The following is an 11,774-nucleotide window of genomic DNA, read 5'->3' as shown; positions in this document are numbered from 1 at the left end:
TCCTCCCACCTGGGCCTCCGTTTTATGGGGTGGAAAAAACAAACCAGAGATTTGGGACGTCCTCCAGGGCTTCTGAAGTTTGCAACCAGTGGGTTCATAAACAGGGTCTTTAATCCTAGCATTTCAGAAGATTCAAGTATTTTTTCATACACATCTTTGAAGTGATTGAATCCGATCTATTTCATATCACAATTATAAATGCCCATATTTTGGCTTATATGTATAAAATAGATAAACAGGAGGAGAGCGAGTGTATGTGTAAAAATGCTCACGGCCGTATTCGTTCACATCAATGCTACTGTTCAAAAATGTCCTTGAAAGGCAGTATCCATGGATACCTTTTAAACAGCCCCCTTCCACTGGCTGGCCACCACACTTCACTGCCCTCTGAATATGCTCTACACAAAGATCACACGCTCATGTGGACACGTACACACACACACTCGAGGCATGCCAAGCCACTGAAATCCCTGCAGATGCATTATTGATTCACTATAACTCAGCTTTCAATACTCATTTTAGGGGTTTATGAGGAAAAGAGAAAAAGTCTAAAGTTTGTGAGCAGCAGCAAAGAGAAACTATGATGTTTCTTTTTATTTTCACCTAAATCACGAGGCAAATCTCTTCATAGGGTCCTGATGGGAAAGCACTAAGCACACACACTATAAACGCCCAGTGGCCCTTTAATATGGGAGAATGTCAAACAGCTGTAATAGTACTGGCTATCTTGAAACATACATTAGTTGGGGATATGCATTTAAAGACACACATTTAAGGCAAATCAATTTTTACTTTATAAGTCTACTCTACCAGGATCAGGAAACAGTCCTCCATAAAATGCGCCGGACACATCTGAATATTTGGGTTGAAGTGTTCTGTAACAGTGTTGTAAATACAACTTAACCACTGATTTCTAGTCGTGTCTTCTTTTGGAAGGCCAAACAAAGTAGTTTCGCTTTCACAACGAAACACACGGCGGGCTTGAGTGAGTGGATGGTGGAGGCCTAGAGTGAGCAGCAGCGGGCGGGCTTGAGAACGGCACGGCCGGCGGATTCGACGAAGGAGCGGCTGGCAGGCTTGCGGCAACCACATGTGACGACCCCGGGCTGGAATCCGCTTCGTCCATGGTGAAAGCCGATCTGGCGATCCACAGCGCAAAGTTGATGTATTCCCTCAGCGACCAGCACGGATCAGCTCTAGGAATGACGAAGCGGATATCGTCCTCAGTTGGAAGGCCAAACAAAGTAGTTTAGCTTTCACAACGAAACACACAGCTCCTTCACGACATGGCGGCGGCAGCAACAACAATACTACAGCGAGAATAAAAGTTACACCTTCTTTCTTTGCGTGAACATTTGGGCGGCGTTATGCAAATCTTCCCACATCATGACGTAGACATGTGGGGGCGTGTTAGAACGAGCCGTTTTAGCGTTGTTGAATCTTAACTTTTATAAAGAATATCTCTTTGGATTTGAGACTTTAGTCTTTGCAACTTTACAGATCTTCTTTATGCACCAAGAGCTTGTAACACTCCAAAGAGAAAGGAAAATTTTTTTAATTGCATCATATGACCCCTTTAAAATCTAGGGTTTTGGATCAACTAAAATCTTGAATTCACAGGTCACCCCTTCATTAGCCTGCAAAATTTGTGTCATAAACCCACTGAGCCCAGACCCTTCACAATGGGCAACTACTTCCCACATAAAAGGACAATGCTTCTCTTGTTTCTTTCCTTTCTTTTCACTTTTCTGACTCATATATCCCTGGCTTCATTGCATCTTTTCATGCTTCCCTCCTCCCCTGCCCCACTCCCTCATTCACATCTGTTGTGCCTGTAAACATTGTCTGGTTTGCTTAATCTTCTTTAACACAGTACAAACAACTTGAGGGCTGAGTTGCACTCCAAAGTTACAAAAAAGATTTCTCAGAAAGCAAGAGAAATCTCAGAGCTGCTGAATCAGCTAACAGCATTCAAATTCAGCAAGCAGCATTACAATAATTAAGCTCAGTGGTTCTCAGAGGGTGAGTCTTTGGGTCACAGGTCTGTTCTGGTCGTGGACAGCAGAGGGGAAAATATAAAATGCAAATAATAAAACACAACCAGCCATAGTCATAAGTAAAGTAACAACATAAATAGGCTTATTAAATTTCAAAAGGTATAGAAGAACTTGATAAGTTTAATATTTTGTATCTTTCTTAATTTATTAAATTATAATAAAATACATGTTTGTTACATTTTAAAATCTATATGAGAAAATGTTTTGTATTTTTGACTTTTTATATCTTTATGATTTTTTTATAAATTATATATTAATTTACCAAATTATAATAGGTTTATTACATTTCAAAAGTTGTAGGAGAAACTGCTTTATATTTTTGACATTTTATACCTTTATTAATTTAATACATGATGATTTACCAAATTATAATAACAAAATACACAGGCTTATTGCATCTTAAAAGGTAATCAGATAAAATTTACTAATTTTTTTTTTTTTTTTACTAATTTAAGAAATTACAGTAACAAAATAGACACATTCACTTTAAAAATGAAGCTATAGGAGAAACTTTTTTGACACTATCTTATATTTTTATTTTAATGATCAAATCTTTAATTTAAATAAACAGGCCTATGAAATTTTAATGGTTAAATTTTATTGATTGCTTAGAACATTGCGATTCAATATTCATTTGGAAAACAAAATTATAAATTTTTCTATTCAGACTGTTTTGTGAAATAAAGAGTTTGGTTTGGGTCACCACTTGATGTCTGTAAATACTGTCAAATCTGGGTTCTGCAACACAAGTAATCAAATATTATGGACCTCCAGCTTATTTAAAAATCCCAGACTATGAAAAATGACAGGAAACGTGAGTATTTTGTAGTAATCTTTATAAAGAACACTGATTTAGTCATCGAGTGACTTTACACAAATGTCATTAGAGACACAGCACATCAGAACAATATTGCAGGCACATTCTGAATCAGACGTTTCAGTCAGGGGATTCACAGCTACAATTCTGCAACTCCATGCTGATAATAGTTCATTTTCCCAGACAAAACAGACCCCCGCACACACACAGAAGACGACAGCAACAAAACCCAAGCATGAAAATACTTACATGCTCATCTACATTTACAACAGTTAACAATACTTCAAGAACCCTTCTATAATACATTACTGCGAGTTCTCGATGGAAGTCTTACGATTATGAGATCTTATATACATCTACTTACAGCTGGAGATCAAACTACTCCATGTGAGAGGTTTCCATCAGATATTTACACTGGCAGCCACATTCTCTGCCCACATTTTAAACATATGGTAACTGATAATAATCTGTACAACTGTGAAGCATCATCTCAATGCTCGAAAATACAAATCTAGGAAGCATATTTAGTAACATCTATAAACAGTGCTGACAATGATTGAGTTGTTTTCTATTTTAGAGGTCTAACTCCTTGTACCCCTAAACCATGGAGTACCAAAAAAGCATGACCTGCTTGCTGTAGAGATCTCAACGGTGCCACTTTTTTGGGTCACAGCACATTTGCTGCTGTATATCTTCATACTGCTTCAAAATGAGTTACTGGAATTGCAATATTCCAAGGTTAGTAGAGGTACTGCATCTAATAAAACCATTATCTGTCACAGCAGGTGTTATTCAAGTTGGAGAGGAAATGTAAAATGGCATTGTTTCTTTCATGGCTGTAACCTAAAGCACAGATCAAGTCTGTTGAGAAGAGATCACCACAGTCCTAGATGGAGAACTACGAGTGCATTGCTACTGCCACTGATGAACACATTTACACCGCACTGCTAGAGTCCTGAAGGAAGTGCACGTGTTGGGATCTCAGCATGCTTTGATGAGGTCTGGAGGCAGTTTTAGACGATGGATCCCTTAGAGGAGGACAGATGAATGGAGCGAATGCGTGTGGCCAGCGTCTTCTCCAGATCATGCAACACAACGGGGCAGCAGTTCTCCACCGGGGTGTTATAGAGCAACTGTTTAAATGGCTCAAGCTCTATGAGAACTGCCATGTTCTTTAGAAAGTAGCCCTCGATGTAGGTCGACAGCTCAGGTGCCTCCAGGAACTAAGAGAGAAGGAGAGGAAAGAAAATACTGAGAATGTAAATGTGCATGGAAAATTAAATCTGAGAACATGTTAGACTGCATCATGAATAGACTCCTGTTACTTTAGCATGGTTGTAGATCTCCACACAAGTTTCGGTGTTGATGTTCTTGGCACAGATGATCTCACAGTGTCTCTGTAAAGCCTCCAGCTGGAAGAACTTAGATGCAGAGAGGAGCTGGAAGAGAGACGTTGAGACCAAAAGAAATAAAACCCAAGTAAGCCTAATATTGTATATAAGATTCATAATCAATAATAAATGTCAATAAAAAATAAAAAAAAACATCAAACACATAATCTTGTATTGTATTATTTGTGTAGTTAAGTTTATTTTCAGTGCTTTATTTCAGTATTTTATTTTCACTACCTATGATTTTTTTTGCTGAAAAAAATCTTTAATTCAGCAAGAATGCATTAATTTGATTAAAATTTAGAGTAAGTAAAGACATTTATAATGTAACAATATTTATATTTCAAATAAATCTTTTGAACTTTTTCTTCATCAAAAGAATTCAGCTCAACTGTTTTCAACACTTGATAATAATAAGAAATATTTATTGAACATCAAATCAGCCTGTCAGAATGATTACTAAAGAATCAAGTGAGTAATGGTTGCTGAAAATTCAGCTTTGCCAACACAGGAATAAATAGCATTTTAGAATACATTAAAAAAGAAAACAGTTATTTTAAATTGAAATAATATTTCCCAATATTAATGTTTTTGTCTGTATTTCTTATCAAATAAATGCAGCCTTGGTTAGCATAAAACACTTATTTTGAATGGAAATGTATTTTTTGTAATAAACTACAACATTATACAAATAAAATATTTAATAAAATAGAAATAAAGACATAACAACAAATTAAATTAAAACTTGAACACTGGTCTTATATTGGTGCTGCAATAGCTGTGCATTAGTGATTTCAACCCCTTTACTCTGTAAAATGCCTTAAATATAACTATGCTAGATTGTATAACATAAGGACTCCAATTGAGTTATTAATACTTACATCCATAACCTCAGCGTTTCTGATGTGAATTGAATCCGTTCCACCACAGTATAGATACTGCATCACCAGCTATATGGAAAACAAAATATAATGTTTCATGCATGCATTTCAATGTCTCCTTTCCCTCTCAATAATGCATTTCAATGTCTCCTTTCCCTCTCAATAAAAGCTGCATAAAAATAGCAAGATACACTCGTATCTTCTCAGAGCATTAGTGGAGCAGTCAGACTGTACCTGAAATACATTGTATTTGACATGGCTGATTTCAATACAGGTGTTCTCAGCAGCTGGTCTGTTTGCCAGAAGAGATTTAAACCTTGGGTACAAGAAGGAGAAGTTAAAACAATAATAATACTCCATATACAGTAATAATACATGAAAATAAGCTGTTCTTGGGCCTCATATCTGTGTTATTAATAAGGTATTGTAATTAAAACAACAAAAGCACACAAGGCACACTCTTTTTTTTAGTTGGCTGCAATTCACCAACTGACCTGTTGGAGGCGGTGAAGAGCAAAACTTTGTGAGCGTAGAATGGCTTTCCCTCCACCAGGAAGCTCACATCTGACATCTCCTTGTTGTTTAGAAAATGAGGATCTGACATAAACATATCACAGATGCATTTCATTTACAAAGAATGGGTAATGGAGCTTTCAAGGATGAAAAAGCATCATAAAAGTAGTTATAGCAGATCATGCATTATATATGTAAGCCCTCTGAGGATAAACAACAGAAACAGACTGAAATTTAAGCCTTTGTTCACTGAAAATCTTTACAGGATCCCTAGATCTATTTGGAATGTTTATATGAAAATTCATGTAACTCATAATTGATGTAACTTATGACCTTGAAGTTAGAAAGCTCCACCCTTTTTTTAAATTGCAGAATGTGCGTTACTAATTTTCTCATTACAAGACAACATTTCTAAATAGTTTTTTGTTTTAATCTATTTTTTTATATTTTATTTTAGCTTTACTTCAATTAACAAAAAATATTCTTAATTGTTTTAGTTAACCATAACAGCACTGAACAAAATTATTATAAAGATGGAATTTAATTTGAATTTTAAAAATGAATTTAATTAATTCAAACAAACTGTACTTAATTGCAGTACAATCTTTAAGAATTTTGTGTTCCACAAAAGGAATCAGTCATACAGTTCGGAAAGACATGAGGGTGAGTGAATAATGACAGAATTCTCATTTTGATTGAACTCTCTCTTCAACCTGCATTTAAAATATTTCTTTAATGGCAAAACCACCCACAAATGAAATTTTTCACTTGACATTTCATTAACAAAAAGAGTGCTCAGTTTAATTCAAAATGTCAATTTTTGTTGGTCATGACAAGCTTGCATTTGTTTGTATTTTACAGAGAGCACGGCGCAACCTGATATCTCGTGCTACATACCCAGTCTTGACGTCTGTTTCCTCTTGATCTCTGTAAGTTTGGGGATCGGATACGGCCCGTAGCAGTGAGTAAATATCACGGCCAGCTGCTGACTAATCACTTCATTCTGCAAACCATGAGAAAGTAACAGGTAACTTCTCATCAAGCTCCATTACAAAGCACTTGCCTTGAGGGTGTTATAGCGCCTGTGTTTCAGTGTGTTAAGGTTATGTGTATGTGTGAGCTTGCATAGAAAAACCGCACCATCTATTCTTGAGACGTCCCAATGCATGGTGTTTTTTGGGATCAGTACTTTGTTACAGGGGTGATAGGAGTACTCTAAGTTCAGGAAGATTCTTAAATCCCTGTCAGATTGCTCCCTCTGCAGTTCGAACGATCAGCTTCTCAGAAAGATTGTTAGAGGTTCCTCATCAACTTGACATTTCTCTCGCCTGGCCTGCCTCTGCCTCTACAAATCACCTGCTGTCAGCACAGCGCCGCTATTTCCTCTCTCTCCCACTCTCTCTGCCATTCTTTCTTTTGGTCTCTCTCTCTTTGTACTAACAAGCAGACACATTACTTGTGAAGGTTGAGCAGGGAGTGGAAACTGTCAGTGATTTCTGCAGAGCTCAGAGTAAGGTTCCTTGACTCCACCAAAGATCAACCTTGACAAACACGCTCACACATACACCTACTATAGCTCCAATAGAAGGAAATCCATGTTTATCTATAGTTCTTGTACTGTCTGATCTGCTATAGAGGGAGGAGGTATGGATGTGTGAAGCAGATGTAATGGTCAGTGTCCAAGGATTCTTTCTAGCACCCTAGGTTTCAAAGCAAAGCTCACTATTACATAATGCTGTGGGAGGACGTCAACAGAATGCCCGATTCAAATTATGCGAATTTCTGCCTCCACTTCCTGTTCTAAAGAAGCAACATGTTCCCCAGGGTTCTAGATTCTAAGGATTCAGAGAGAAGTAACCCATGGAAATGTTCTAGAAATTATCTGATGGGTATGATCAATTATCTCAGGAAAACTACTAGCAAGACCAAGATCAGAGGTTTGATTCCCAGAGAAAGCATATTGAGTCAATTGTGCATGTGAGTTAAGCATGTGTTTTTATTCACCTTGCTGGCGCGCAGGATCTGGAACATGAGTGGGAGTCCGTGTGTTATGAGTTCCTCTGTGTACTCCTCCTCTTCAATAGAGCTGAACTCTTTCAGCAGACCCTGGATCAGCGGCCGCCGGTGCTGCAGGAAACAAGTTCGCAGTGACTCTAGCCAGGTGTGCAGTGTCCAGGGCACCCCTGATATATACAAAAACACATGACAATCATGGTTTTACTTTTAAACAAGGAGAAATGTTATGTGATAGTCGCCTTTGAGATTTTCACAATAGTATACATTACCGTTTTTTGAAAGAATCTCTTATGCTTACCAAGGCTGCATTTATTCAATCAAAAATACAGTAAAACAGAAATATTCTGAAATATTATTACAATTTAAGAAACTGTTTTGTATTTTAATATATTTTAAAATGGAATTTATTTCTGTGAATATGGCAAAGCTAATTTTCAGCAGCCAATACTCTAGTCTTCAGTGTCACATGATCCTTCAGAAATCATTCTGATACGCTTATTATAATCAATGTTAGAAAAAGTTGTGATGCTTAATATTTTTGTCGAAGCCTTGATACATTTATTCAGGATTTTACAATGAATAAGAAGTTCAAAAACAGCATTTATGATGAATAGGAAATTCAAAAACATTATTTCTTTGGAACAGAAATTTATTTGAAATTTTATAATATTATAAATAATAATTAGTATTTTAAATATATAATATTTTATATGATAAATGTCTTTACTGTCACTTTTGGTCAATTTAATGCACCCTTGCTTAATAAAAGTATACATTTCTGGAGAAAAACACACACACACACACACACACACACACGTATAGCAGTTCCATGCAAATTTCAGTTTTATTGTATGCCATGTCAAAATTGTCCACAGCACACCTCTATTCAACAAGCCATTCAATACATTAAGCTATACTTACAGTAAGCATTAGCACTGTATTAATTCTAACTTAATGTTATGCAAATTCATTGTGATGCCATTATTTTATTATTTTAGATACAGTATCAGCACTGACCTAGACTTCTGATGTCCAAGGTGATGTCGACATAGCTGTGTTCAGAGCTGTGATACATCGCCTCTCTCAGAGCTTTGAGTTTGGCCTTCCCTGTGCGGGTTGCTTCCATCTTCAGGGAATTTCTCTCTTCCATCTCTGATCCCTCAGCCAAGATCTCCTGTAGAGACAGAACATCTGCCTTCCCCTTTTCCGACTGCGACAGAAGCTTGCAGAACACGTTCCTGCAGTATGAGGATGAGGATGATACGATTTTGCAGTAGTATTAATAAATTACAAGACTGTGTGTGTGTGTGTATTTGACTAATGCATGTGTGTGTGCGTGTTACCTGTGTCCATGTGCTGCAGCCAGACTGTAGGAGTTCATGTCCCCATTTGGTGCAGTAGAGATGCCGTTGCGGTACATGGTTCCAACCATGGGGTCCGCTCCTCTCTCCAAAAGCAAACTGACCAGCTCAAAGTTCCCTACAGCACACAAACTGCTGAGTCCTCTCTTGTGGTCTCGCTGGCTTATAATTCAGTAATTCGAGAAGGAAGTGGCACTGTTGTCCGGTCTGCAGTGTGAGCTTTCTTACCTGCAGCGGCAGCTAACTGCAAAGGCGTCTCAGTGTAGTTCTCCATCCTGTCCTGCAGAGAGCCCTCCACATTAGCTCCAGCGTCCAGAAGCAACTAAGATAAAAGGAAGGAGAGAGAGGAGATTTGGTTTTCCATTATGGAGAACTCCAGCTGTAGTGAATAAGCTAATGAAAGCAATTCCTGCTAAGATTCATTCGAGGAATTAGAGACAATGACAGTGAAATGAGCAAACCCATAATGAATCATAATGGCTGTACGACTTCACGATAAAATGAGAGCACACCAAGAACCTCAATTCATGCAGACAAGGCTTTCAGGAGAAAACTGATGCATATGCTACAGGGATTTTATTCTGACTCAGTTGTTTGGCTTGAAATCTTGCCGAAAGGTCGGGTGGGAGAGAGAGGTCACTACCTGCACCACGGGGATGTGCTGGTGAAGTACGGCGAATGTGAGAGGCGTGGCCTGCCGGGTCTCTGGGAAGACTGAGGGGTACTTTTGCACTGTGTTTGGCACCTACGGGAGGTACAGGGGACAGAGCAGGGCACAAATGAGAGAGATGGAGACCTTGTCCCTGTCCTGGGAAAAGCACAGAGACACTGCGCTCATCTGAAAATATGGAGATAGGAGAGGATCTTTGGCCTTTTTGCCTCTTTATAGGAGCTGCCTGCTCAGTGTGTGTGTGACACACACACACATGCATACACCATTCAAAGGTTTGGGGTCAGAAGAAATTAACACTTTTATTCAGTATGCATTAAACTGACAGACAGTAAAGACATTGCCAACTTTCTATACATCAAATAATCCTGAAAATGTTTATCACGGTTTCCACAAAAATATTAAGCAGCACAACTATTTTCTACATTGATAATAGTAAGAAATGTTAATAATAAGAACCTACTAAAATACACTAATATTACTTTCAATTCATTAGTTACAAAAACAAATTACAGTAGCTCTTCAATTCAACATATAACTAAAATTATTATGCTGATAATATAATTTGTGTGAATTAGTGTATTAAATGATTTAAGTTAAGTATTTTTATTTCAATTTCTATATTCTATTTATGTTAACACTAGCACCAAATTTCTTGTATTTGGCAAACTGAAGGTTAACATAATAACAACACACTTCTGGGTTTTAACCGGCAACCTTCAATAAATTTTTTTTATTAAATTATTTTTTTTAAATGATCAAATATGGACACCACTGTATATATAGTACATATCTTTTTATTTACATTTCTACTCAAATTTATTTTTACATATTGTAAAGTTTTTAAAAATTGAAGGTTTACCCAATATGGTACCTTATCTTCTGGCATACGTTTTGATGGTAAAAAAAAATTCTTGTGAGAAGTTTGCCTCGTCGTGACCCGTGTCTGAAGCATACATTGAAAAACACCAACAACACGTTGGCCGGCGACAGCCCATGATGTCACTACCGGTGCGACTATAGTATAAATAGGCGCTGGGAGAACATGTCATTCACTTCTTCGTCTGAAGCTTGCGTTCGAAGCATGGCAGGTAGCCTAGAGGACGCAGTGTCTCGTTCCCTACTCCCTACTCACTTACATAAGTGAAGTGACACATGTGACATGTGGCCAAGTATGGTAACCCATACTTGGAATTAGTGCTCTGCATTTAACCCATCCAAAGTGCACACACACAGCAGTGAACACACACACAGCAGTGAACACACACCCGGAGCAGTGGGCAGCCATTTATGCTGCGGGGAGCAGTTGGGAGTGCGGTGCCTTGCTCAAGGGCACCTCAGTCGTGGTATTGAAGGTGGGAGAGAGTGCTGTACATTCACTCCCCCCACCTACAATCCCTGCCGATACGAGACTCGAACCCACAACCTTTGGGTTACAAGTCTGACTCTCTAACCATTAGGCCACGACTTCCCCCGAGACCCTCTTGCATAAGCTCTGAAAGGAACTGTCTCAACAGACCTCTAGTGGCCACACCCTGTTAAAGTAGGTATCCTAGGATACCTAAGTGGAGTGGTGCCCAAGGTGAACAGGGCTTAAACCAGCTCAAGAAAGGGCACGAAGCAACCGCGCGAAGCCCTCACCATACAGGATTTTAGAAAAGAACGTAAAGAACTAGCGTGAGAACTTACCACAATGTGGATTTTAGAAAGTGCACAAAGCCTTCACGTGCACACTTACCATAACATGGATTTTAGGATACCGTTCTAAGGGGACTCTCGTGGCACTCTGGAAAAGCAGCTCATAGATGGAATGGTGCATACCAAACCCAATATTTTTAAGAGTCACCAACTCGATCTAAGACATAAAGCTGGAATGGCTAGCAGTAAATCTCTAGCTGAGGGGTCAAACACCCAGCTCTCACACGAGAGGGGAGCTCGACCTACAGCATGTTCCAATACTGGAACTGCCAGCAGTAAGTTACCTAGCTGAGGGAACACAGACCCAGCTCTCAACGAGAGAGGGGGCTCGCCCAGCATGATCGTTAGAAATCAGAGGCAAGGGTACTGC

The 11,774-nt window shown here is 38.5% G+C and overlaps 1 protein-coding gene across 1 annotated transcript in view; it reads right to left on the bottom strand.

Moving 5' to 3' along the window:
• Nucleotides 1–2,941: 2,941 nt before the first annotated feature.
• LOC107583829 (ankyrin repeat and BTB/POZ domain-containing protein BTBD11-B-like) overlaps nucleotides 2,942–11,774 on the bottom strand; it is a 78,460-nt gene continuing 69,627 nt past the window's right edge. Inside the window, exons 8-18 of the mRNA XM_016270171.1 lie at nucleotides 9,680–9,781; nucleotides 9,265–9,358; nucleotides 9,019–9,154; nucleotides 8,693–8,913; nucleotides 7,664–7,842; nucleotides 6,557–6,662; nucleotides 5,641–5,743; nucleotides 5,381–5,462; nucleotides 5,147–5,215; nucleotides 4,200–4,313; nucleotides 2,942–4,097 (exon numbers count right to left, since the gene is read on the bottom strand). Coding sequence (XP_016125657.1) covers nucleotides 3,888–4,097; nucleotides 4,200–4,313; nucleotides 5,147–5,215; nucleotides 5,381–5,462; nucleotides 5,641–5,743; nucleotides 6,557–6,662; nucleotides 7,664–7,842; nucleotides 8,693–8,913; nucleotides 9,019–9,154; nucleotides 9,265–9,358; nucleotides 9,680–9,781 — 1,416 coding nt within the window. The 3' untranslated portion in view covers nucleotides 2,942–3,887. The remainder of the gene's footprint in view (nucleotides 4,098–4,199; nucleotides 4,314–5,146; nucleotides 5,216–5,380; nucleotides 5,463–5,640; nucleotides 5,744–6,556; nucleotides 6,663–7,663; nucleotides 7,843–8,692; nucleotides 8,914–9,018; nucleotides 9,155–9,264; nucleotides 9,359–9,679; nucleotides 9,782–11,774) is intronic.

Source organism: Sinocyclocheilus grahami, unplaced genomic scaffold (assembly GCF_001515645.1).
Source record: "Sinocyclocheilus grahami isolate Dianchi unplaced genomic scaffold, SAMN03320097.WGS_v1.1 scaffold55.1, whole genome shotgun sequence".
NCBI classification, from domain to species: Eukaryota; Metazoa; Chordata; class Actinopteri; order Cypriniformes; family Cyprinidae; genus Sinocyclocheilus; species Sinocyclocheilus grahami.
This window is presented reverse-complemented; position numbering and strand designations above follow the sequence as displayed.